The sequence below is a fragment of the Channa argus genome, chromosome 3, assembly GCF_033026475.1.
Source record: "Channa argus isolate prfri chromosome 3, Channa argus male v1.0, whole genome shotgun sequence".
NCBI lineage: Eukaryota > Metazoa > Chordata > Actinopteri > Anabantiformes > Channidae > Channa > Channa argus.
In genome coordinates this window covers 26,152,456-26,177,354 of record NC_090199.1, presented here as the reverse complement: position 1 = coordinate 26,177,354, position 24,899 = coordinate 26,152,456, and the positions used below count along the sequence as shown (strand labels likewise).

Genomic DNA, 24,899 nt, shown 5'->3' with positions numbered 1-24,899 from the left:
TATAAGAGGTTTAATTATGTGACGCACGGAAAGTGCTATGACTCATCAAATGGCACTTGTTGACGTGAGATCTGCTAATGGTAATACATCTCTTTTACAGCCGGATGTTGACTTGTACATAGACTCTAGTGACGAAGATTACTATGCTTAAACTTGTGTAAGGTGATTTAAACGTGCTATATAATACTTTCTAACCTGTGCTTAGCTCTGTACCCAAGTGATGTCACACAAAAACAGTGCCTAAATTTCCAATACAACATTATGACGATGTATATTGAATTTCGGTGAATTTATACATCTGATGACCATTGTTGTATGTCTTATGATTAAAATGTAATCAAAGGGAGGGAATTGTGATGGAAAATCAAGTATTATTAAATGATGATTACATTTAATCCTTAGCATTTTACCTAGTTATAATAACAACTTGTACTCAGTGTACTTTTGAAGAATGTTTGAAAGATTGTATGTTGTTCAAACTTTGTCTCACATATATGTTTTGTCTCGAAGTGTTTGCAGAATGGCTCCGAGGTCAATCATTGTCTAACAGCAGACCATCCCACACTGACTCTGACCCAGAGTCACTCCATGCTCACAGGTGCTTAGCAAAGTGCTGGAAAGGGAAACGGTTTCCATAAAAGGAGAAAGGGCCGGGGGCAGTGTCCTGAGGGTGGAGGATGGTCTGCCCAGAAAACAGAAAGTTATAAAATTATGTGTGAATGTATGAAGTTGAGAACTGCATAGGATAGAGAACTGAAACTCAGTCGATGTACTTCTCTCTTGCAAGATAATAAAACCCCAAAAGACATAATGGGTGTTGAAGCTTCTTTACTAGTTACACATGAGGTATCTAGGACCAGAAATTGTCACTTTTGCCATGACAATAGTACATGATGTTTGATTGGAGTTGAAAACAAGCCTGCACAATTAATTTGATTTAAACATATTATTCTAGAAATGTAATGCTGTTTTTGTTGCTGTATAAATTGTAACAGATGTTTGGGGTAGATGTAGGCTAAGTGCACGCTGTATTCTGTTTTACCTGATTTAAGGGAGGTGTGAGGTCTAGTAATTAGGCCTTTCACTGTGGGGGTGAGGTTGAGTCAACTCTCTGAGTGGCCATATACAGAACCAGTTGTTTAATTAAAATCAATACGGACAAACTCAAATATAGAACTTTATATCCTTCAAATGATCATAGATCTTCTTACAGGACAACACGCGATATGATAATGTACTTTTGATTTCCTGCATTTCTTACTTTACAAGTTAAGTTTTGTTTCTCCCTAACAGCCTCTTTTGCACTATGGACGAAGTGGACGATGTTCCATTTTCTCTGATGAGTCTGGAGGATGAGTTGACCTGCAGCATCTGTCTCAGTACCTTTGACTGTCCTGTCTAGCGAGGAGGAAAAAGCCGAGAAAAAGGATGTCATTCGCTGTGATGCATGTATGGAGTCTTGTAGGACTCGCCAACCAACAGGAAAAGGGTTGTTGAGTATCAGCATAGTGGTCAGACTAAACTCAGGGGACTCATGAAAAAGTTTGTTGAGAACATTGATAACATGAGCAAAGCTAAAGAAGATATTCCTAAGCTGCTGAGTCAGTCCAAGTCAGTGGCCTTCCTACAGGTGAGACAGCTGATGAGCAACTCACAAAGCTGCATTTCTACATAATTACACAGCGTGTCAAAAGTAAAGAGGTTACACACCCACTGCTACAAGTTAGAAAGAAAAGCTTCATGAATGTCTCTTAAAATGTAGCCCACTAGGTGGCAGAGTTGGGCCAATGAATGAGTTGAGGGAATTTCTTAACGTTGCACAAACGACCACTTCAAGGACGAAGTGATTAGAATATGATTCTGGACAGAAATGCATATAAACTGTAGCTTGACTGGTTGAACCAAACAGCCGTGAGGCAGTAATCCTACATTTCTACTAAATTATCAATTGACTTTTTTTTTGTACACAGCTAAAGCCCCAAACCTCTTATCAACATTGTTCTGGGAACATTCACACTCTTAGAGCCTGTATAGTATAACTTGAAATCTTCCTGGAGGATCAGGTCGGCAGTGTGTGATTTATATAACGATTACTGCTTGTACTCTTAATAAAAGGTCAACTATCAGAGTGCAGTCAAGTCTTTTTCATATTTTTCCCACAATAGAACGCAATATAGCTTAATAGTTGTTCATGAATTGCAAACTCTTCACCTCTGACTCTGACTAAAGTTTAAATAACGCAATTAAACTGTTTCAAATATAATTTATTGCTCCCGACACCTAAAACATATTTGATAAGTAAAATCAGTGGACACATTTGCTAAATCTGTGGTCTATTATCTCTGAGATTACTGACAAATGACCCGTGTTTTTGTTTTGTAGAAACCTCTGCCATTCCTCTAAACATGGTGTTTGCTGAAAAAAGAACTAAACTCAAATGTAAGTGTAGCAGGTATAAAACAAACATGCTTGGAGTTGACAAAAAAGCATCTGAGAGACTTTCTCTTATTGTGTGATACAAAGTTTACGCCAGCGTGTGAGATGGTTGCTGAAGCACGCGGGTGACAGTAGTTACAGTAGCCTTTTGTTTTCCTGATGAGGCACCAATGAAGTCCATCAGGTGGTAAAGTGCTCAGCCAGTGCAGAGTCTAAGGTGACTCACAGACTATTTAGTTTTTCATTGCTGATCTTCAGCTGAAATGTAGTTTACTGTACTTTGCATTATATATTTTCAACTGTCCAGTACATATTACTCAGACGGATCTCTCAGAAGAGAGATACATTTTTGTGTAATACTTAACTGTACAGTGTAGATGTAGAGATACAAACTGAAAATTGTTGGGCAACTTTATTATTATATAACCAACAGACACCGATTAGGACAACAGGTGGAATTGTCATATAACAATAAAGTTGTTCAGAAAGCTGAGTGTAAAACAGGTACGTGTAAATTAATAGCTGATATATTATGATTTATAATAATAATAATAAAATGGATCTGTAGATGTATAAAAAAAATTGTCATCAGTTTGCAAGTACTGTATGATTGGTTTAGAAGATCAGAAATTTCTGGTATATGCTTTTCTTGGTTTCATCTACAGAAGGCAGCATCAGTATTCAGCAGATAATTATTATGCAGCTAATAACTGATTCTCATTCAGCTTTTATTCTGTAGTCATTAGCTTGCTGTATGTGCTTAGCAGATAATGATTGTGTTTCGACGTTACTTTTCATTCCCTGGCTTCTTTTATTAAGTCTTAAAGATTCTTGTGAGCACCAACCACATTGACGTCATGCTGAACTACAATAAAAGCGTGTGCACAGGCGCACAGAGACGGAGCGGGGCTACAGGGAGACAGAGTCATGGGATGTCTCGCAACAGGCAACTTAGTCAAGACTACGTCACGCGCTTGTACGTGTCCAAGGTAGGTGAAGGCATTTTAAAGGGAATTCTCGTTCTCGCAGATTGGCACCGTGTGTAGTTTGGCAGTAACTTTCCCGTTTGTTGAAATGGTTGAGGGTGAATTACCATTAGAAATTCTGGTGTTAGCTGACGATACCTTCGGGTTTTTCTAACTTTAGGCTATTTTAACTTTAGCTCTAGGTTACGATATGCTGCGATGTTATATATTTTTAACAACTTATTACAAATTACAGTAGTTTATCAAGTGCGTTCATTATTTATTAAATATCCCACACTGCAGCACGGAGTGACCAATTTACAGGACCGGGCCTTCCTCTTCCTCCTCCTCCTCCTCCAGGCTGCTGCAGTAAGGAGCTGCTTCGTTTGACCAGTTTCGTTTCGTTTTTTCACTATGGCCGAAGTGGACGATGCTCTGTTTTCTCTGATGAGTCTGGAGGATGAGTTGACCTGCAGCATCTGTCTCAGTACCTTTGACTGTCCCGTGACTACTCCCTGCGGACACAACTTCTGCCAGGACTGTCTCCTCGCCACCTGGAAGGACTCGTACAGCTGTCCTCAGTGTCGAACCCACTTTCCAACCAAACCGGACCTGAAGAAGAACACGGTCCTCAGCACCGTGGTGGAGACCTTCACCCTGAGGTCCAACAAGATCGAGAGCAGCCTGTCCAGAGAGGAGGACAAAGTCGAGAAAAAGGATGTCATTCGCTGTGATGCATGTATGGAAGCAGTGGCGTCCCAGACCTGCCTCACCTGCATGGCTTCTTACTGTGAGGAGCACCTGCGGCCTCACCGCGAAAATCCAAACTTCAGTGTCCACCAGCTGACTGAGCCCGTCGGAGACCTGTTTGAGCGCATCTGCCCGGACCACCACAAGGTGATGGACCTCTTCTGTGGTCAACATGGCCGCCTGATCTGCAGCCTCTGCCTGCAGCAAGTCCACAAAGGCTGTTCCTTCATGTCTCCTGAGGAGCAGAGGAACCTGAAGGAGGTGTGTTTGTCTCTGGTCACACCAGTGGAAGACACCGAGACTATGATATTACAGGCTAATTGGTTTTATATAGTTAAAAAAAAGTTCTATTTAATAATAATACATTTTATTTATAAAGCACTTTAGACTTGTGAACAAATCTCAAAGTGCTACACAAGCAGATTAAAACCAATAAACATATTTAGAGGTATATTTGTCTGCTAAAACTCCCACGAGAAGACAGATGCTACTCTCGTGCTACGCAAACATCAAATAGGTTTATAGTGTACACAGTAGTTAGCTTAGCATAAAGAGGGGAACGGGTAGCCATATGTGTTAATTATTTAAAGTGCTAATTAATGGCAACATTAATTAAAGAGCAGCCGGAAGGTGTTATTTGTTACTTGCCTTCTCCTGTTTCTGCGCTAAACTAAGCTAGTTATGTGCTCATACAGTAGCTAACGTTACTGTTGAGTGAAGGCAGGGTGCAAAAGGGCAAACGGTTGTCTTGAGGTTATTAACCTGATCAGATAGAAATGTGTGTGTCCTTCAAGACTTTTACTCTAGACAGTGTTAGAAGTAACGTTACATTTGAGCAACATACCAAAATATGCCACGGGATGGAGTCTTTGACTGTACAAAAATATCTGTTATTATATTATAGCTACTCTGTTTCTGCCTTAGTCTGAATTCAGAGACAAAGTTGCGTTGCTGGTCGGGAAGATTGAAAAGACTGAGAGGGCGATGCTTCACATGAATGACACACAGACCAAGCTGAAGGTAATTTCCAAACATTAAAAGAACTGTTACCAACAAGAAATAGATCATTACAAACAAATCCGTTTTTCTTGTGCGTTTATCTATGGCTCCTCTCCTGGTCCTTGCCCAGGACGAAGCGAGCAAAAGGAAGGCGGCGGTGGCAGCTGTGTATCAGCAGATGCGGAACATGTTGGCCCAGGACGAACGCGACGCCCAAATCACGGTGGACCGCGAGCTGGAGATCGGACAGACGAAGCTCCGGGAGCTCGTTAAGAGGTTAACTGACAACACGGAGACGATGACAAAAGCCAGAGAAAATATCAACGGTGTGCTGAGTCAGTCCCAAACCCTGGGCTTTCTGCAGGTGGAAGTGATAAACGTCGATCTCATATTTTATACACTTATACACACAGACTAGTCGGATTGTTTAACAGCAGTATGAACAGCAGTTTATGATCGTTACTGTGCAACGATTAGTCAGAAAATGAATATACCACTATTTGGATTGAACAAAATATCATTTTAGTCATTTCCAAGCAGAAACATACAAGAGCGTTCGGTTCAAGCTTTTCAGATGCGCATATTCGATGCATTTTTCCATTATATATATATATATATATATATATATATATGAGAACGAATGAATGACCTTTGGGTTTTTGATTGCTATAAAATAAAACAAGAAATTAGAATACATCCACATGGACTGTTGGATATTATCACAAGCATTTTCTCTTTCTTTTCATTTTAATAACATCTTTTTCTTAAAATGACTGTTAATTGAAATTTTAAGTTCATATTTTTTTTTAACTTAAAGATCACTCAGTTTAGTGTAACAGCCACTGGATATCGTGCATGACTTCAGTTGGAAGAACACTTTAAGTTAAAACTGTTTTTCTTTTTTTGTTTCTCTCAGGCATCATTTGAGTTGCCTAAAGTTGCAAAGTTTGAACCTCACGTGCCTCGAATCAACCTGGACACCAGTAAGGTGGCAGCCACGCAGGCCTTTGCTCGTGAATTAAAGGAGCAGCTGACAGACATCTGTAAACAACCTGTTGAGGCCAGACTACCAATAGTTAAACCCGGTAAATGGGCAGCTACATTTTTAGTGGGCAATATTACATGAGGACAGTCATGTGTCTGGGAAGCTTGAAAGTTTTCGTGGTGAGTAATGTTCTAGAAATTAAAACCAGATGTGGACTCTATTAAGGCTGTTTTGTTATTTCTCAGTGTACAAAAATTGTATTCTTCCATGTATCTGGTTCTGGTAAGTGGCTTTAACCTCCTCAATGCAAGACACATGGTTTGATCACCAGTTCCTCCTGTTCACATCTGTTAATATAATGCACAAAACACTGAAATTCAAATCAGTTGTAGCATTCTGTTCTGCAATCTGTGTGTGTGTGTGTGTGAGCGTCAGCGAGAGTCAGTAAGAATGAGAGGGAAACTGAAAAGAGACCTACTCTATAAATACAGAATATTTACTATTTACCATTGACAGGTGAGAAACCAGTTCCTCTCTCAGAGCCAGCAAGTCCTAAAAGTACTGGATCTCAGCAAGAATCTGGTATGTTAATCTCTATAAAGGTATTATTGTAGCAAATAAAACATGTATGTGTATCTATAAATATCTGAAAATATCTGCCTTTTTGTACGATTAAAAAAAATTGTTGATTTACAATTTTCAGCATGCAAACTGATTATCAAAAAAACTTTGATAATAAAGTGCATTACAGTCAAGTACATACATGCTTAATAGGGAGGAAATGTAGTAAAACTATTTAAAAAGCATGTTATGACACCTACCTTTGTCACCTACAATGTGATAAAATGCCTGTCTTTTTAATTTTTATTTTAGTACAACAACTACCTCCAGAGCAGAAAAGGCAGCCCAGACCCTATTGTCCAAGTGGTCCTCCTATCCCGTCATACTTCCAGCCAATTCCTGTGCCTTTTTTCCCCTGTATGGGCTCACAGGCAGGCTGGAATCCATCGCGGTTTGCACAAGGTCCACCACCAGGATATCACATGGCTCCTCCATTTATGGCAAGACAAAGAATGGGTACGATGAAAACATAATTTATACAATATGAATCTTCTTCTTCTTTTCCTTTGGGCTGTTCCCTATCTTGTGAATATAATGGCATATAGAATGTGCTCCAAAAGGATAAGCAGTGACTGATGTAAGCCACTGCAAATAAACTTGCCAACCAGCAGCCAATTGCAGTTTTCTACCAGATATGAGAAAAGTAATTGTTTTTGTAGTTATAAGCACTTTATACAGAAATGTATGGTACATCTGTCTAATACCAACAAACAGGCCCAATACATACTGTTTCACCATATTGACCAAAATTAGTTTGTTATACACCAGTTTAAAGTATAAATCTGTAGTTTCAGCTTGATCTGAAGTTACTGTTAGCATACAAAGGTTGCAGTATACAAACAAACTGGGTAACTTGAAGCATCTGAAATCTAAAGTGGGTTTTACATCCTACAAGTGGAGAAATGACTAACATCATAGCCTCATTCTGGCTCCATCCACCTGTTTTCTTCATTGTGTGGTCCATCAATCCATCCATCCATTATCACACACAGAGTGATAGAGTTATCTTAGCCTACTTAGCCTAACGTGCATGTCTTTGGACTGTGGGAGGAAAGCGAAGTAGCTGGAGGAAACCCATGCAAGCACAGGGAAAACGTTAAAACTGCAGACAGAGACCTTGGTTATTCGGGGATGTGAACCCGCAACCTTCCAGCTTTTGAGGCAGCAGAGGTTAGAGAGGTGCTTCTTTTTAGTAGAGGTTAAAGGTCCAGTTATACCATTAGCCATGAAAATAAACTTGTTCTATTATGAACTGAAAATTGTTTGACTTGGGTGTTACCGTGATTTTGGTGATTCATGAACACATAAACCAGTATGTTATTTTTGGAAAGTTTCCATGTGACTCTCTGTTAAAAGGCGGTGCACAGCTGCTAAACACATTGTTAGAAAATTATTACGCGTGGCTAATATGAAAAAGATCAGAATCTATTATGCATCCACAGTATGTGTTTGAAATGTCAAGTTCATATGTGAAGTATAAAGCAGTTTGAAAGTTTTTAAATTGACCGTATATTTTCGCAGAGCTGCAGGTATGAGGTTAGGGGTTTGACCTGTGGATTGATTCCTGGAAGCTCCTGAGCTCCTCAGATAAACGTGTTGCGAAGCTTGATTTCATTACCATGTATCATGGTTGTTGCACCCATTTGTCTACAGGACAGCAGTGGAGTTACAGCAATGATGATCACTGCAGGGGATAGGAAATCAGCATTTCCACATTTTGTCCATAATATGTGCTATTTAACATTTCACACAAAATTACAGCATTTCTGGAAATTGGGTTTGTAAAAAGACTAGTAAAGCTGGTTTCCTTGTTTTACCGTAAAACAAATGTTTCATGACTTGACATGATGTTTCATTTTTTCCATATCTTTAGACAAGAAAAGTTATACGAGTCACAAGACCCCCCTGGGTAAGTCGTTTACATTTTTTTTGTTTCTCGTATTGAAAAGTAATTTGTTGTTCATGCAATCTGGATATAAATCCAGATTTATGGATTTATTGATGTTACAGTTTTAACAAACTGCATTTTTAGAAACGTTGGGACACTATAAAATGTAAATGAAGAGAATGAAATGATCTACTAATCATTTGCAACCAACACAGACAACATCAAATGTTGATTGGGAAATAAAAAAAAAAAAAAAAATATCCGCATTTTCAATTTAATGGCAGCAATACATTTGAAAAAAAAAAAGGTTAGACGAGGGCATGTTTACCACTGTGATGCATCATAACTTTTGACAATGTTTGGGATCTGAGGAGATGAGATGCTTTAATTCCGAAAGTAAAACAAAAAGATTTCAGCTAAAAGCGTGTTTCAAATCAATGCAATGTCTTTCATTTACATTTCACAAAACATTACAGCATTTATTGAAATCGCGAAATGTTTCATGACTTTAAACGTGTTTTCATTTTTTCCATATCTTTAGCAAAGAAAAGTGATACCAGTCACCAGAGCCCCCACAGTACGTCATTTACATCTTCAGTTGTTTTGCATATTGAAATAATTTCATTAATGTTTTTGTTGTTGTCATTCTGTACATTGTAGCACAGTATGACTAGTCTACATTTTTGTTTCTCAGACTTTTATAATAAATCCAGACATGGATTCTTACAACATACTACAATTTGTCAAATAAGAAGCAGCTTGTCAAAGCATTAAATTGAATGGTTTGCTTCTTTCAGTGTTACTTTGATGCTAAACTTAAAGCTTTAAAATCTCTTAGGTTAAACAAATTCTCAGAATGAGTTGTTATAGGTAAAAATTTCAATGTTCTCACAGTGATGCTTGAGCTTGGCAGAGTTCAATTCAGTTTGAGCACAGAGTGCATCATTTCAGAAAACATACAGTGCATTCAGAAAGTATTCACACCCTCTTCACTTTTTTCACTTTTGTTGCTGCCACCACTATGCCCTACTGTAGGGATGGTGTTATGCAGGTGATGAACGGTGGCTGGTTCTCTCTGGACACGAGGCCATCAATTCAATCTTGGTTTTATCAGACCAGAAAATCTTATTCCTCACAATCAGAGTCACTCAGGTACTTTTTTGCTCCAGGGAGCAGCACTGAGGAGAAGCTTTCGTCTAGCCCCTCTGCAATAAAGCCGGGCAACCACCTCTTGGGAGAGACCAGGTTGTGCCAGGCTCCTTTCATTTGAGAATTTCCCAGGCCACTGCTCTTGGGAGCTTGCAGTGCAGCAGAATGTTTTGCAACAATCCTGTGTCTGAGTTTTGCAGGCAGCTCCTTTGACCTCATGGCTTTTGCTGTGAAACAGTCTGCATTGTCAGCTGTGAGGCCTTCTATAGAGAGGACTGTGCCTTTCCAAATTATGTCCAATTAATTTCATTTACCACAGATGGACTCCAATCAAGGTGTAGAGACATCTTAACAATATTCACGGGAGGCACCTGAGCTAAATTTTATAGCTTTGTTGCAAATGGTCTTAATACTTATGTACATGTAATATTTCAGTTTTTTCTTAATACATTTACAAAACTGTTAAATTCTTTTTTCACTTTGTCATTATGGGGTAGAGTATAGACTAATGAGGAAAAGAAAAGTGTTTGAATGATTGTAGTAACATAACATTTTAAAAAGAGAGGCGTCTGAAAACTTTCTGAATGTACTGTATAATATTGTTTGGCAAGTGGTCGATTTCTCCTACAGAAGTTTTAAAACTACTAATTAATGTTTTGTATGTTTTTATTCAGACCAAGACAAAAAACAACCCAGTGCTCCAAGTGGTAATAAACCCGGTACACAAGGATCAGCCAAGAAAGATAAACCCAAAAGCCACCCTCCTTCGGCGAAGTGAACTACACACCATCCACAGCAAAAAAAGAAAAACAAATAGTTGCATCTGCAGTCTGGACCCAACATTGGAACGTGAGACTAGTGCATCATAGAAATGGAGATTAGCAGTCAATGACACATTATGGGAAGGACCTAAGCATTGCTTTAACAGTGCTCACACACAAATGTGGAGCCAGTCAGCTGTACAATAATGACATCTGTGGATGTACCCTGTGCGAATATTATTGATGAGATGTTGTAAAAACTGAGAGCTAGAAATTTGCTTGAAAATGACCACTATATTCAATATTCCGATCTCTTGTGCTCCGTGTTTATATTGGTAAAAGATTAACCTATTCCAAAACACTGATAACACTGATGGTTTCATTCTACCCTACAGAAGTACATGGCTCCTTTGACCAGGGATCATTACAGCAGTTTATTAAATGAAGTAAAACACTGAGACACATAGTTTATGTATGAAAATATTTTATGGGCATGTTTTCAAATTGAAGAGATCAGGTTGTGTCACTTGTCTTAGGATATTCATGAAGCCCTGTTTACTAGCATTTTTGTAAACAGCAACTCAGGATCTAATAAATGTTTCTGAGTTTCCTTGCAATTTAATTTCTCTTAGGATCATATCGTTGTCAAAATAGTTTTCTGCACATTCTTAAAAGCTTTCAGGGTTATGTTAATTTTCATATCCAAATATTAACTATATATTGTTGATAATGAAAAACTTAGCACACACAACACAATAAAACACGAGGATCACTATCGGACGTAGTTTGAATCCAATGGAGTCTATACACACACTATATCTTGCAAGGTTTAACAAACAATGAGCTGGATGCATTCAATATAACACCATTACTTACAATAAAACAAGTAAAAAATAGCAACTATTGGTGTATTTATTATACACCATGAAACAAATGTGTTGCATGGTGTAAAACTGGAGCCACTAGTACAGTAGGACAAACTATTACAGCAGTGAACATTAGGCCATAATCAGAATGTAGTTACTGAAAGTATCTATTGCTCTTTATAATGATTGTGAATGGTTTTGTGCTTCCTGGGATTCAGTAGGAGTGATGGCTCTTTCCAGTGATATGATTTGTTAGTGGTTGAGCTGTTGAAATCCGATCCTGCTTGCAAACAGCTCTGCCCAGCAGCACGGGGTCAACAATGCTTTGACTGAGACTGAGTCTGCTTTGTGGTAACACAAAACAAGAATTTAGCCCAAAAATAGCTGCATCACTAACTGATCTCACTTTGTGGCAACGTGCATGGTTTTGGAATTTATTTCTTGAGAACATAACTCCAGGTTTTATCTGTTCGTGCCATATAAAGTTCACATGCTGACTAAACACACCATCAACAGAAACATGACAATATGGCATTTATTTGATTTATTTCTTTTATTTTTCTCTGCAGTCATCAATAGCTGTTAGCCCATTTCATTTTCCATCTAATAATATTCATTTCTACAGCTTTATGATTGTTTGCGCACAACCATGTTGCTGTCGTGTACTGCAGAAACTAGAGAGACGTTCGGTCAGTTTTGTAGGTGTATCATGTCATTAACTAACATGTTTGACATGCACAAATAAGATACAAAATGTTAGGATCAGCTAAATGATGAAGGTTATTTCTCTTGGGAATTATCATAATTGTGTAATAAGCAAAGTTAACAGTTTTGAACTAGAGCCATGTTGCTAGTGTTTCTAACAACCTGCCAACAAAACACCAGTCACATTAAATCAAATTCAGTGCAGCACAACAGCACACACACGCACACACACACACACACACACACACACACAAAACTCGGGTAAACATGGATAAAGGTCACACAGGTCTCCTTGAGCAAGACAACATTCACCAAACAGACAGTAAATAACCATGAGCCTTGGTTACCTGCAAAGAAAGTGCATATTCCAAAAGCATAGGCATCACGCAGCTAAAAACTGATCCCCGTTTAGCCTTATGAGCAAGTTGGCTTCAGGTTCATAAGAAAGCACACACTTACATTCTGTGGACTTTTCTGATATGGCTGTGAGGACAGGCGTCTGCGAGAAACAGGACCACCAAAATCAATTTCCCCCAGAGCAACGCTACTCTACACACAGGAACAGAAATGACCTCTTGCACACATTACATATGTAGAGCACAGGAAAGACACAGGTAATCTCAACAGGTAATACGAAAAGTACATGCAAGTGACTCCTGACTCATCTCCACAAAATACTGCCTTTAGTTTGCCATCTTGTGGTGACCACTGGGTAAAGCACAAATGATAAAAAGCAAGACGACTGGCTTGACTAACGTAAAACAATGGAGGGAAACATACAGTTTTCCCTATTAGCAGTTATCACGGTGACCACTAACTTTAAAGATCAACATTACGATCACATGTATATAACCTCAGTCAGTGTAAGTAACAAAACAGTGCAATACAAACTATGTTAACGGATGTAATGACAAGAAAAGGAAAAGCAAAAGGTTTTACACTGATAAAAACAGCTCAAACTTGGCAATACTTTCAAACTAAACCTCAACTGATCCAGCTGTTTCCAGTGCCTTTTACAGGAAAGTATAAGAAATATAAGAAGAAATAAAAGAAATATCATTTTTAAACTGTATCTTAATACAATCCAGCAGTTTGACGAGCTACTAAAGACGGTGCATCGCACAGTAAACAAACACTAAAGTCCAGTGATGGACAGCACATCGCAGCAGAACCTGTGCGCCATTGACAATCAGAGAACTTCTGGAAAAAATTAAAAAAAATGTAGGAGACACTGAGAGACAATCAACTTTGAGGAGTCTGATACAAATATTTTGTGCAGTTTGACATTTCACTTAACACCCACCAGGGCAGACTGTCTGCCAAAAGGTGTCTGCTGTTTGTGCTTTTTCTGCAATAAAATGTCAGTAATAAACAATCATCCTGACACATAACAATATAGTACTCTCCTGTATTACAACATTTGTTTGATTGAAATATGGCTTTGAGAGGGTTAGGTCAATCAAACCTGGGTGACTTGTAAAAAAAATGGCTGACACCTGCAGGTCTGCACTGGGCATTCGGCTGTAAATACAGTGTAGTCAACTATAAATATCTATGGCACAAGGGATCAGTGCAAATACACAGCAAACCTTCTCCACAACACCCTCCTCCTCGTGAACTTTCTGTGCAGGGGGAACTGCCTGAGCTCGGGGTTAGAGTATATGTGGAATGTGGAACAACTCACACAAGCCCAATTCCAAATTAATCTCTCTAAGCCCTGTGATCTCTCTGACAAGAGCTGAAATTATTACACGTGAACATCTATTCTCATCATTTAGGTCTTGGAGAACAACTAATTGCAAATGAAGGATTAACAGAAACTGGGCTGAACAAAGCAGTGAGAAGCTTAAGATGAGAAGAATGTAAGATCACGTGATGTGGTGCGTTATGCACGAGCAGAGGCAAGCCCTGGGGCCCTGGGAGAGTCGTGAGGGTCGGGGCTTTCTGTCTCTGAGGCGCTGGAATCCTCGTCATCATCGTCCGTCTGCTCTGCACTGTGGTACAGCATGAGGGCCTGTGTCTTATGGGTGATTGTGATCGTACAGGGGCCCTGTGCCCACGGCTCCCCGTCCACCTGCATGGGCATCGTGGAGCTCTTGAGAACCAGCTGCAGAGGAAGAGTAACAAACCTTACAAAAGTGTCTTACAGGGGATTTTAATATCAGCAGGTACCACAGTGATGCTTCTGACCTGAATCATAAAACCAGATGAACTGTTTCCACAGCTACAAGTATAATCAACAGCACCCAACCTTTACCAAACACAACGGACTGCTGCCACCCACCTAAAACTATGTCTCTGCGTAATGTTTGTTTTATTTAACGCTCTAAAGAAGTTACGAACTGTTAGCAAGAGTGTGCACGGGGTTATTTTCTACCCTGGGTTTGTCTTGTAGGCTCCAATCAATTCTAACCAGTAGATTTGTAAATGGTAAATGGCTGTTTATAAAGAGCTTTACAGCCTTGCTTCTTATTTACCCATTCACACACACAACAATGGGGGTGGCTGCCATTGTCACACCCCATGCAGTTGCACAATAGGGGCACAAGTGACACTGAAGGTCTGTAAAAGGCTAAATTTATGTTTTCATTTCAACCTTGAAAAGTGCAATACATGTAGTGTTGGTCTTGGGCATTAAATCGTGAGTGGGATTTAAAAGATTACCACTTGAGAAACAGAGCGAGCTGGTGTGAGACAAATCAAGCAAAATGAGTTCATGTGGACACAGCATGGCGAATGCTAAATCAGATGAGTTCAAATTAGATTTAAGTGCTGTGATAAGCCAAAGGGCAGTAAAAACTCATTTTACTCCGTCACTTCCTTTACCCAAACCCACTAACTGACGCAAACAGGAAACTGTGAGGAAGACCTGTGTAAATGTGCGTGTGCACATTATCGCCTCACCCTGACAGTGTGAGCCTGTCCCAGCCGCAGAGGGTTGGCCAGTTTGACCTGGATCTGAGCACAGTGGAAGGAGCCAAACACACCCATCACCTCCAGCAGACCATCATCCAGCCTGCAAGAGAGTGACAGGAAACACAGTTAGTTACCATGGAAATGTGGAGCACTTGATATAATCACTTTAGTAACAACAGCATCACATTAACAAAAGCTGCTCGTTTATGACGGGAAAAACTGACGAATTAATGCTCACTGTCACGATTATCTTAAACCCAATGCCAGCGCACATCTTACCGTGTAGGGGGGCAGGGTTTATCTCCCATCCCTTCCCAGAGTCTGCAGCCTCCACCCCAGTAGCCAATATTACAAACGATGATGCCTTCAAGGCTGGGGAGTGCAACCCTCTCCCCATCCAACTCCAGCTACGGTAGGAGGGAACACACAGACACACACACTTTATTTTCTTAACTGTCCAAAATGTCTGAACGTCTGCAGACAATTTAAAGACATCTCAATTTTAAGAAATGATGTAACCAGGAAAGCGGATTTCATAAGTGTCATGTAAACAGGAAAGCTAGTTGCAATCCTTTTTATAACCTACAAAAGGCCATTGTCATCTGAGCAGGGCCAGGCAGAACGTGAAAACTCCTAAAAAGCTGTGTGTGAGAAGCAGGATGTGTCCCAGTGTGTAATATAGGGAATAAGTCAGTGATTCTTAGCCAGAAACCACACAAAAAAAACAAAAAACACTTAATCCTACATAAACAAAGCTACTGTACCTCAATCCTCTTATCCAGATCCTTACATTCCTGGACTAAACAATCTTTGGTGCCATACAGGAAATATACAGCCTAAGGAAACAGAAAAGTTGGCATTAACTAAAATGTCTCTATTTGCTTCTGACAAAGAAGCAACAAAGCAAACAATGAGAGAGGCAATAGCTTTAAGTTTATACGAACCCCCCCCCCCAAAAAAAACACACACCTTGTTAATGATGCGGTTGGAGAAGAAGGAGGGTGTCTTCTCGCGGTGCGCATGGAAGTTGAGGGCCATCAGAGCATCGGGTCCCACTGAGAAGTAGTTGTTCATGGACAGAACCTGAGGAGGATGTGCAGCATATGTCTAATATGTTAGTGTGTCAATGTCAACTGTCATTGGTTACACAACATAGCCTAAAAGATCAACAGCTTTCGGCTCGTCACTTCAGGAGTCGCCACAGCGACCGCAGGTTGATTTGGGATACGACGGATAGCGCCGGATGGCCTTCCTGCCGCAACCCTCCCATTTTATCCAGGCTCGGGATCGGGACCAAGGTGGCTCTTGGTGGCTGGGCAGGGCCACACATGATGGGGTGGGATACAATCCTGCGGCCTTCTACATCCCAACTACCCAAAAAGTAAAACGAACAACTCAAGACGGAGTTCAAACTGACCTTTGGTTTACGAAAGTAGAGGCCCTTTGAGGCTACTTGCACTTTCCATCTGAAAAAAAAAAAAAAGAGAGATAAAAGATAAAAAATTTGCAGAAACATAAGAACCAAAAACTGGAACATGAAATTAAATAACTAATGTAACAACACTGTTATTAATTTATCACAGACGACAACATGTGAGAAGATCCTTTATTGATTTGAACCAAAAAACCACTGCACAATCAAATGTGGACATTTTCTTTACATAAACATTGAGGAATATTTGTCTCTGAAAGCAGACTTGTCACCCCACCTGTCCATTCTGACAATTTCTGCATCAAGGATGTTTCGGAGAACTTGTTCCACGGGGATCTCTCCAGCATAGCCGGCACCCCAGCCCAAAGTGTTGGAAAGGTCATTTCCTGTTCCCAGAGGCAGGATGGTCACCCTTGGAATAAACTGGTCTTGGCCCTGACAGGAAGGTACAGGAGCAGCAGGTACATGATTAATATTGCACACGCAAGTCATGGTGCATCACAGGTGGAGACAGTATAGAAAGATAAAATTCAAAGAGACAGACTCGTCTCACCTTTAGCTTCATAGTGTCAATGGCATCTAGCACCCAGCCCACTGTGCCATCACCCCCACACACCAGCACACGGACGCTGCCGGGGGGCAGCAGGGTGCACAGCTGCAGAGCTTTAGAGGGTGCCAGCTCAGAAAGGTCAAACACCTGCAGGAGAGGGGAGAGAACATTTTTAGTCTTAGTTTTAGTCTTAGTTTTTAACCTGCAGAAAACATAAGAGCTGCCCTCAGCTCACGTATTTAAAAAAATCTATAAAATCTAGTCTAACCACAACAGGAGAAGCTGCACCGACTGACCTGCACAGGGTTGAGGATGGTGCGAAATTCTCCCAGCAGTACCCCACCCATGTTGTTACCGCTACGTGTGTTAGCCAAGACTAACACTGGACTCCAATCACTTCCACAGGAAGATGCCAACTACAGAAGGATAAGCAAAAAACACCAACCATCACATAAAACTGCTCAATGACCACCACATAAAGTCACAGTGTGACCCCACTGTGACTCCAAACAAACCAGTGGCATCTTCAGCACCTTGCGGTATTCCTCAGGGTGCCTTCGGCGGAGCTTGTTTACACGGTAGAGGTAGTGAGGAGGGATGATGAGGCTGTGGAACTCGCCCAGGTCACACTGGTCTGCATCTGCCAAGCTGTCCATACAGTCCTCGTGCACTGTGGTCTGACACCACACACACCTGCAGGAAGGACACAAACATATTAGAAAATAAGCCAGGGATGGAGCAGCTGGACGGAGCAAGGCCTGATGTCTGACAGTGTGCTCTCTGGGAAACAGCAGCAGTCCACTTTGGCAAATTAAAGACAGATTAACATGAAAGACTGTTGTGCAATATTGTGTATAGAGCAGCTGTTTGCCAGACTGAGTCTTTAAGCTCTTTGTGGCTGCAGATACATCAAAACCATCGCTTTTTATTCCCAAATGCAGCTGCAGGTCTAAAGAACGCACACTGCGTTGTCTACACGTCCCTGCACCTGTGGCAACACCAACGCTACCTGAAGTCGCAAAGCTTCGGCTGAGTCCCACACTGCTGTTTGCATACTGCACAGTAGCTGGCGAGAGGGACGTTGCCGCGGACCCAGCGGTGCTCCATGGCTCCATCGGGGTTGGCGGGGGCCATGATCTCCTTGCAGGACAAACTCCGATCGGCCAGGCGCAGGCACAGCTCGTCGGCGCACACGCCGCAGCAGTCGCAGAAAGCCCCTTGCAGGATGTGCTGGGAACAAACGCAGCAGTAGGTGGGCTTGTTGAACAGGTCGGTGTAGTGCCAGCCGTGCTTACTCTTACGAAAGAAATCCTTCCTGTGCGTTTTCCGCTTGGAGCGCTGGGCGCTGCACCACAGCGTGATGATGACCGGGATGATGACGGCCAGAGAGGTCCAGAAAAGCAGCTTCCACTCCTCCCGGGAGCCGCAGTCGTCCTGCGCCTCGTCCACTTCATTGCACATCGCTGCCCGATTGTGGACGATGCTAATGAGCGGAAATCAGACAAATTGAGAGAGTTGTGCTGACCGGAGTCCAGGTGCACGCCACGTTTCCGCCGTGACTCTCATGTTTAAAAACACTGATTTCAGCTGAAATGCGCACAGTTTCACCCATAAGTAGCCGTGAAAACAAATACAACGATGTGACGTTGGACCCAGGAGCTAACCCGCTAACGCGGCATCAGCAGAGAGCGTTAAAATGTCGAGATCATTCCGTTCAGCAAGTGGGGAAACGCGCATGCGCTCAACTGAGCCCCCGGCTCATACAGTACAAGCAGGAAGGTGCAGACTATTCAAATCTTTATGTACCTGGAGGCCTGTTAGCAGTATTACACAACACAATACTTTACGACAAATTAAGATTTGCATTTAACAGTTTGTAAACAAGAATTAGCCATAATGCGCCAAAGGTTAGTAAGTAGAATGGACTCTGCCTGTGCTAAATGAAATAACTTCAGGAAAAGTAAAAAAATATTATGATATACTTTTATAAGAAGTACACATACAGGATTACCTAAAGTACAAAAATGTTATCAGCAAGATATAATAAATGCATCCAAAGTAGGTAGTTGTTACAAAGTAAACGGACTGAATGAAGGGTGGCAAGGTGACTGATGGGACTGAAGTTCTACTACATGAATCTCCTTCATATGTTGAAACATCGGAGGCATTTGAAGGGTAAAATTCTCCTTATTGAAGCTGTTGCCTATGGAAAGGGGCCATAAAATGCTATTTTTTTGCCCTGTCTTTCAAAGTCCTCTAATAGCCAAATTTCAATAGAATTTTCTCAATTTAGAAAATAGTAACTAGAGATGTCAAATAAATGTAATAATGTAAAACGTACAAGTTGGCTGGAAGCATAAAATAAAACATAATAACACACTATAAATGTTCCGGGTGACGTTTAAGCAAACACGGAAATAACAGCAGTCATCATCTGACTGTTTTTATCATCTCTGATTCTGAGCTGAGGCCGCTGCTCCGTAGCACGCATGCGCTGTGTGAGGGCTTTGGCATCATAGTGTATTTGATAATAACATTAAGACAATAAAGCTCTCTATGCCCCAGGAAACAGTCAAGGTGATTATTATTATAGTCTGAAGGGATTCGAGATTCATGCATGAACTAATGCACAAACGCAGCAAGAACCGGAAACAATGACGCACACAGTGACGTCTTTCCCTCTGTCGTCACTGACGTTCGCCAGTCGACTTGAATTATCAAGAGAAATTGGTCGTATATTTCATATATTTTTATAATTCATTATCAGTTAAGCGCTTAAGTAAAAACTGAATCCAACGATTTTTACATATACAACTAGATGATACCTTTAGGATCAGTGTATTACAACATCAGTGGTCAGTAATATTAGGAAGAAAATCGAATTCAACATTCAACCATCATTTTGAGAATAAAATACAGCAAATTGGTAAACTGGGAAATGATCTAATTTGTTCGAGTCATAACAGGACTCAGTTAATTATAAGGACCAAGCTCCAAAAATACACTTCTTTCATTGTTGTATCTTGTCTTTGCCTGGTTAGTACCCAGCTCTTTTTTACCTCCATGTCATCTGTTTATACCAGAGGCATTTAGTCTAAATCCAAAATACCCCTCATGACATAATCATGGCATTTTCTGAGGCTGGAATCCCATCAGAGCCATAGAATATGAGTGATGGTGCATCACATATCTCTTTTTTAATGTGATAAATAAGAGTATTTATCTCATTGTGTTGGGTGAAAAGTTTTACTGCAGATATACTGCAGGAAAGGCAAAGCAGGCAAATGTTTAGGGCCCCTAGGATGACGAACAATGTTATATTGGCGCCTAGACAGATGTCGGCAGTGACATTGCATTTTAATTTTAAAAGCAATCAGACCTCTTTGTCTTGAAGAAGAAAGACATATGGTTTACTGGAGTCCTAATAATACAGAAATGTATCCCTCTAGCCTCCTTTCTTAATGGTTTTTCCTCAGAGCCTAGTGTCACCCAGTGAACTCAAGCAATTCAATTCAAAATGTAACAAGTGTTTCTTTCTGTACCTGAGAGGACACTTACTGGCAGATTTACTGTCCCAACACCATCACAGCTAAACGTCTAATAGTATTACAACTCAAGTGGACCTACTCCTGCTTCTTCTCCAACTACCGGCATCTGATGTGTTCACTCAATAGGAAACTGGAACATGCCAAATCAGATGAGGGCGAAGTCGGGGAAGACAAAGTGTATTGGTGTATTTTAGCTTATGATTGACTGAACACACCTGATCCAGATAATCAGCAGTAGGTTTTACAGGGATAGTTGGGAAACAAGCAGAGCTGGACTGGGGACTGGGACTGAGAACCAGAATGTGTGTGCACCACCATCTAGTGGACAGCCTCTAACCAGCCTTAGTAGACCTCAGTACACCTCAGTAGAGTAGGAGGTACTGTACATTGCCAACATCAATAATTTTGCAACTTAGATCTATATAAATCTCTATAAATTATATTTCTATGTAAGTAAATGTATAAGTAATGATTTATGGTAAATGTCTCCTCAGTAACATGGGCAGGTATTTTGGGTGACGTGCAGGAAGAAGAGGAGGAGATATTCCCCTTCACCCCCACTGGACTGTGGACAGAACCTCAGAGCAGCAAAGGCTCTTGCAGGAAAACGGTGAAAAAGATGAAGATGCTGGTGGTGGTTTTGCTGTGCCTGGTCCTGCTGACTGTTCACATTGGTAGGAAATTCTCAAGGACTTACCTGAGGAGAACAGCATGCTGTCACAATGAATTATGGAGGGAAGTTTTCATTTGTACAGAATAGCCTTTTATTCTCTGCACCCTTTTGTAACAGTGAATGAGTCAATACATTTAGGTCAGATAACGACATAGAAAATAATGAATAATGGAGGTAATTTTCTGGTCTCGTGCATGAATATGGTGAATATGAAAATGGTGAATATGAATATGGAATATGGTGTATTTCTTTTGTGGCATGGCTATATTTAGATGCTCTATGAGAAAAGAGAAATAATGTGTTTTTATTATTCTTACTTTGCATTTACAGCCTTTCTTTTGCACGAGTATAACATTTTCATTCCTATGCACAAGTGGTTTATTTTTAACTTGCACAAGTTTAAAATTTCTCACTTTCCTGAAACCGAAAAATGATTCTTTCTTAATGAGATACTTTGAGAATGTGGGCGAGTGTTTTGCCACGTTGCTGCAAGGGCCCACGTTACAGTAGCAGCAGCAGCAGCAGCAGCAGCAGCAGCAGCAGCAGCAGCAGCAGCAGCAGTCCTGGCCTTATGTTGACAGAGCTGGGTTCATTTCCACAGCAGCTCCCTCTGGGGCAGCAGAGGAAGAGAGAGTCAGCCTGGCTGCCTGCTGGGGTCACGTGCTGCATGGGCTCGACTCCCTGGGGAGCGAGGACGATGAATGGGCACTTTGTTACTTTCCCTGCCTCTCAATGCAGGCCTGGGTTTAGAGAGCGGGAGACAGAGACAGAGAGCCCTTGCTCTGCAGAGGACACTGTGTGTATACGTGTGTGTGTGTGTGTGGGAGAGAGCAGCTCCCTGGGGACTGGCATTGGGGGAATAAACAGCCTCACATGGACTAGCTAAACAGCCACAGTTCAGGTCAGCCCCAGCCCACCAGTAGCAGATACTGGTGAGAGCTGTATTCATGGGTCTGAACACAGCTTTCAGTGAGAGGAATGTTGGCCTGGTTAGCCAATAGCCAGCTGTTATGTTCGTAAGAAAAACAACATAACTCAGGCAGAGGTTAAAGTCAGAGCAGACAGTTTTAGTTCCAACGCTTTTTATAGAGAGAATTCCAAAAATGAGGAAACTACTCACTCACGTGTACCAGACCGAAAAAAAAAAAAAGTTTTCTTTTATTTCCTTTCATTCCAGTGGAGCAGCTTGATTGAATCTTATCTTTCGCAACACCAGTAAAAGAATTGGACGTAAACAATTTATCTCTTCTCATTGTCTGTCCCTCAGATGCCAACCCTATCATCAAGGAGAGCTTTGCTAAGCAGCTGCTCCGCAGCAAAAGGCAGGAGCGTCCAATGAAGGCCGGCCACCCTGATGAGCCAATGAGGGTAAAGTCCAATCAGAGCAATGAGAACAAACACAGTATAGGTGGAGACAGAGTTCTGTAGCTTTCTGAAAATTCAAAAAAAATTCAACCAATTTCAACCTTTTAGAAAGCGTAACGATCCATTTAGAGGCAGTTAATAAACCCCATTGAAGACATGTGGAGCTCAGTTATTATGGGATAATATGTTGTCAAGTGTTTATTATTTGTCTGAACAAGTTATGAGTATTTATAAGTTACTGAAAGACACAGTCGTTACTCATTATGTTTTTTAAATTACATCATAAAGCAACACCCTTTAGTGTAAACGTAACACTAAATACCAGGGTGAGCAGTTAGTGACATAGTGACTGTACAAAAAAACAGTTATTGTAATCATTTTATCACATAATATTTAGAGTTTTTAAAATGTTAGTTACATTGAAAATTGAGCAGAACAATAATAATTGATTGAAAGTCATTTTAGTTGACCATATTTTCGATTTCTACTGTACATTTACAATAAATTGTGTCATTCTAAATATTTTAGCTCACAATAAGACACATTCATCAGATATCTCTTTAATGAATGACAACATGATCCACTTAATTCAAATGACTTTGTGTCACTTGTGTAATTTCTTCTGTTGCTATTCTGGTGTGAGGGGAATAACTTAAGCAGCAGAACCTATAAAGTAATCTCTCTCCATGCCTTTGTGCATTGTAATGCTCTGAATGCATCAATTCAAGCCGTAACAAGCTTCTCTCTCTTTAGCTCTGTCTGCGTTCAGATTGTGCTGTCATAGTGCCACAGCGAAAATGAAAGAATAAATGCAGTGGATCTGAGTCAGTGGAGTTTTATTCTGCCATGGTGATTCCCCGCTCCGCATTCATTTTCATTTGTGCAAATGAGGGTAGTGAGGCGTATCCACAACGGTCAGGTTTCTTCGGTTGTTACTGTACGTGTATTTTCATGTCTTTGTCTTCTCCCAGTTCCATAATGCAAGTCTCCTTGCAGGAGCATCTGCTGTACATGCAGGTTCTGGATCAGAGGGCCCAGGAGACCAATCTGGAGCACTGGCTTAACCCTCACTGCTACCCCCGCTGTGACAGGAACTATGGACAACCTGTCTAGAGATGACAAAGGTTGAAACTTTACTGTTCATGCACATACACAGCGACACAACCACCAGCTTTCAGCTCTAAATTTGAGAGCAACACAGGTCAAAATCCCTTCCCAGGAATCAACAAATGTTTACCACAACAGCTTTCAAAGGCCTGAATAGATTCTTCTGTAATCTGGATCCCATTTTTTTCTGAAGATGTTGATCTGCTTTATCATTTGCACACTGGACTACTTGTTTCCGTGGTAATTTTTCACAGTTGTTGTGTTATTTCTCTTCCTGTTTTTTGTGATTTTATCATAACTGTTTGGCACAACAGGAAACCTCAGAAACCCTGAAAAAACAGTTTCTGAGCCTGGCCTGTATCTTCTTCTTGTTTTTTTTTTTTTTTTTTACTATTTTTGCATTTTCTTTTAAAATCAACCTTACTTACTCAACTTTAATTAATTATCAGTGTCCTGTTTGCATAGAAAAAAAAAATAAATAAAAATGTATGACGGGGTTATTTGATTAAATTCAGTTTAATTAAGCAACCCCAAGTTAAACAACAAGTTTCTGTGGTTGTCTTGCTGATGCCTTTATGGTTCCAGTGCCTCTTAAAGATGTCTAAAATGCAGGATTTACAATTATGTTTCATTTTATCTGCTAATCCCAAATGTTTCTTTACCTTTTCTATATTTACAGTGAAGGACCAGGAGTGACAACATGGACTGACTTGACCATGGAACCAGTGAAAATATTGGGAAAAAAAAAAAGTTCTTTCTGCAGAAATATAATGACTGCTGAATAATTAGTCATGGTCAGCTGTGTAGTTTGCTGATTTTAAGTGCATTAATTTCTTATGCTTATCATTTATCACTTACTTTGTAAAGTGATTACAATTAAAAATAAATCTAAATGCATGACACTGACTGTTATTATTATCATTATTATTATTATTTTGTGAGGAGAAGTCCTGAGGTTGTCAGTTGTTGGATTTGAACCTGTCTGACGTGGATCCTGGTTTTATTCATTAACTAAAGGGACTTACCGCCTCTGTTCTGAATGAATTTGTCCATATCGATGATGTTATGGTTTAGTTAAACTTTGGAACCTTTCTAACACATTTGTGATTCTACATTTGGCTCAGTAAACGCTTTTTAGAGAGACCCGGATCAGGTTATTAACCGACGGGTTTCCACGCAGTAG

At 40.5% G+C, this 24,899-nt stretch overlaps 3 protein-coding genes across 7 annotated transcripts; 2 read left to right on the top strand and 1 right to left on the bottom strand.

Moving 5' to 3' along the window:
* Positions 1 to 3,272: 3,272 nt before the first annotated feature.
* LOC137123929 (E3 ubiquitin/ISG15 ligase TRIM25-like) lies at positions 3,273 to 11,352 on the top strand. 5 transcript variants are annotated; one of them, XM_067498346.1, is made up of 11 exons: positions 3,273 to 3,425; positions 3,705 to 4,412; positions 5,076 to 5,171; positions 5,281 to 5,514; positions 6,067 to 6,235; positions 6,652 to 6,717; positions 7,009 to 7,212; positions 8,630 to 8,665; positions 9,186 to 9,221; positions 9,680 to 9,695; positions 10,468 to 11,352. In XM_067498346.1, exons 2-11 carry the CDS (start codon positions 3,816 to 3,818, stop codon positions 10,502 to 10,504), a joined length of 1,491 nt encoding a protein of 496 aa, XP_067354447.1. In that variant the 5' UTR covers positions 3,273 to 3,425; positions 3,705 to 3,815; the 3' UTR covers positions 10,505 to 11,352. The 5 variants fall into 5 exon arrangements, with proteins under 5 accessions (XP_067354447.1, XP_067354444.1, XP_067354449.1 ...); XM_067498343.1 differs by lacking the exon at positions 9,680 to 9,695; XM_067498345.1 differs by lacking the exon at positions 9,680 to 9,695 and having other exon boundaries at positions 3,329 to 3,425; positions 3,762 to 4,412.
* A 1,465-nt stretch (positions 11,353 to 12,817) lies between these two features.
* dgke (diacylglycerol kinase, epsilon) lies at positions 12,818 to 18,754 on the bottom strand. The gene is made up of 11 exons (XM_067498342.1): positions 18,033 to 18,754; positions 17,557 to 17,716; positions 17,320 to 17,439; positions 17,027 to 17,170; positions 16,751 to 16,908; positions 16,459 to 16,507; positions 16,011 to 16,124; positions 15,806 to 15,877; positions 15,321 to 15,448; positions 15,030 to 15,141; positions 12,818 to 14,232 (listed from the first exon to the last, which is right to left on the bottom strand). Exons 1-11 carry the CDS (start codon positions 18,482 to 18,484, stop codon positions 14,011 to 14,013), a joined length of 1,731 nt encoding a protein of 576 aa, XP_067354443.1. The 5' UTR covers positions 18,485 to 18,754; the 3' UTR covers positions 12,818 to 14,010.
* A 2,332-nt stretch (positions 18,755 to 21,086) lies between these two features.
* On the top strand, positions 21,087 to 24,618 carry c3h17orf67 (chromosome 3 C17orf67 homolog). The gene is made up of 4 exons (XM_067499718.1): positions 21,087 to 21,245; positions 22,512 to 22,612; positions 23,606 to 23,733; positions 24,396 to 24,618. The coding sequence occupies exons 1-3, from the start codon at positions 21,191 to 21,193 to the stop codon at positions 23,720 to 23,722; spliced, it is 273 nt and encodes a 90-aa protein (XP_067355819.1). The 5' UTR covers positions 21,087 to 21,190; the 3' UTR covers positions 23,723 to 23,733; positions 24,396 to 24,618.
* Positions 24,619 to 24,899: the final 281 nt, after the last annotated feature.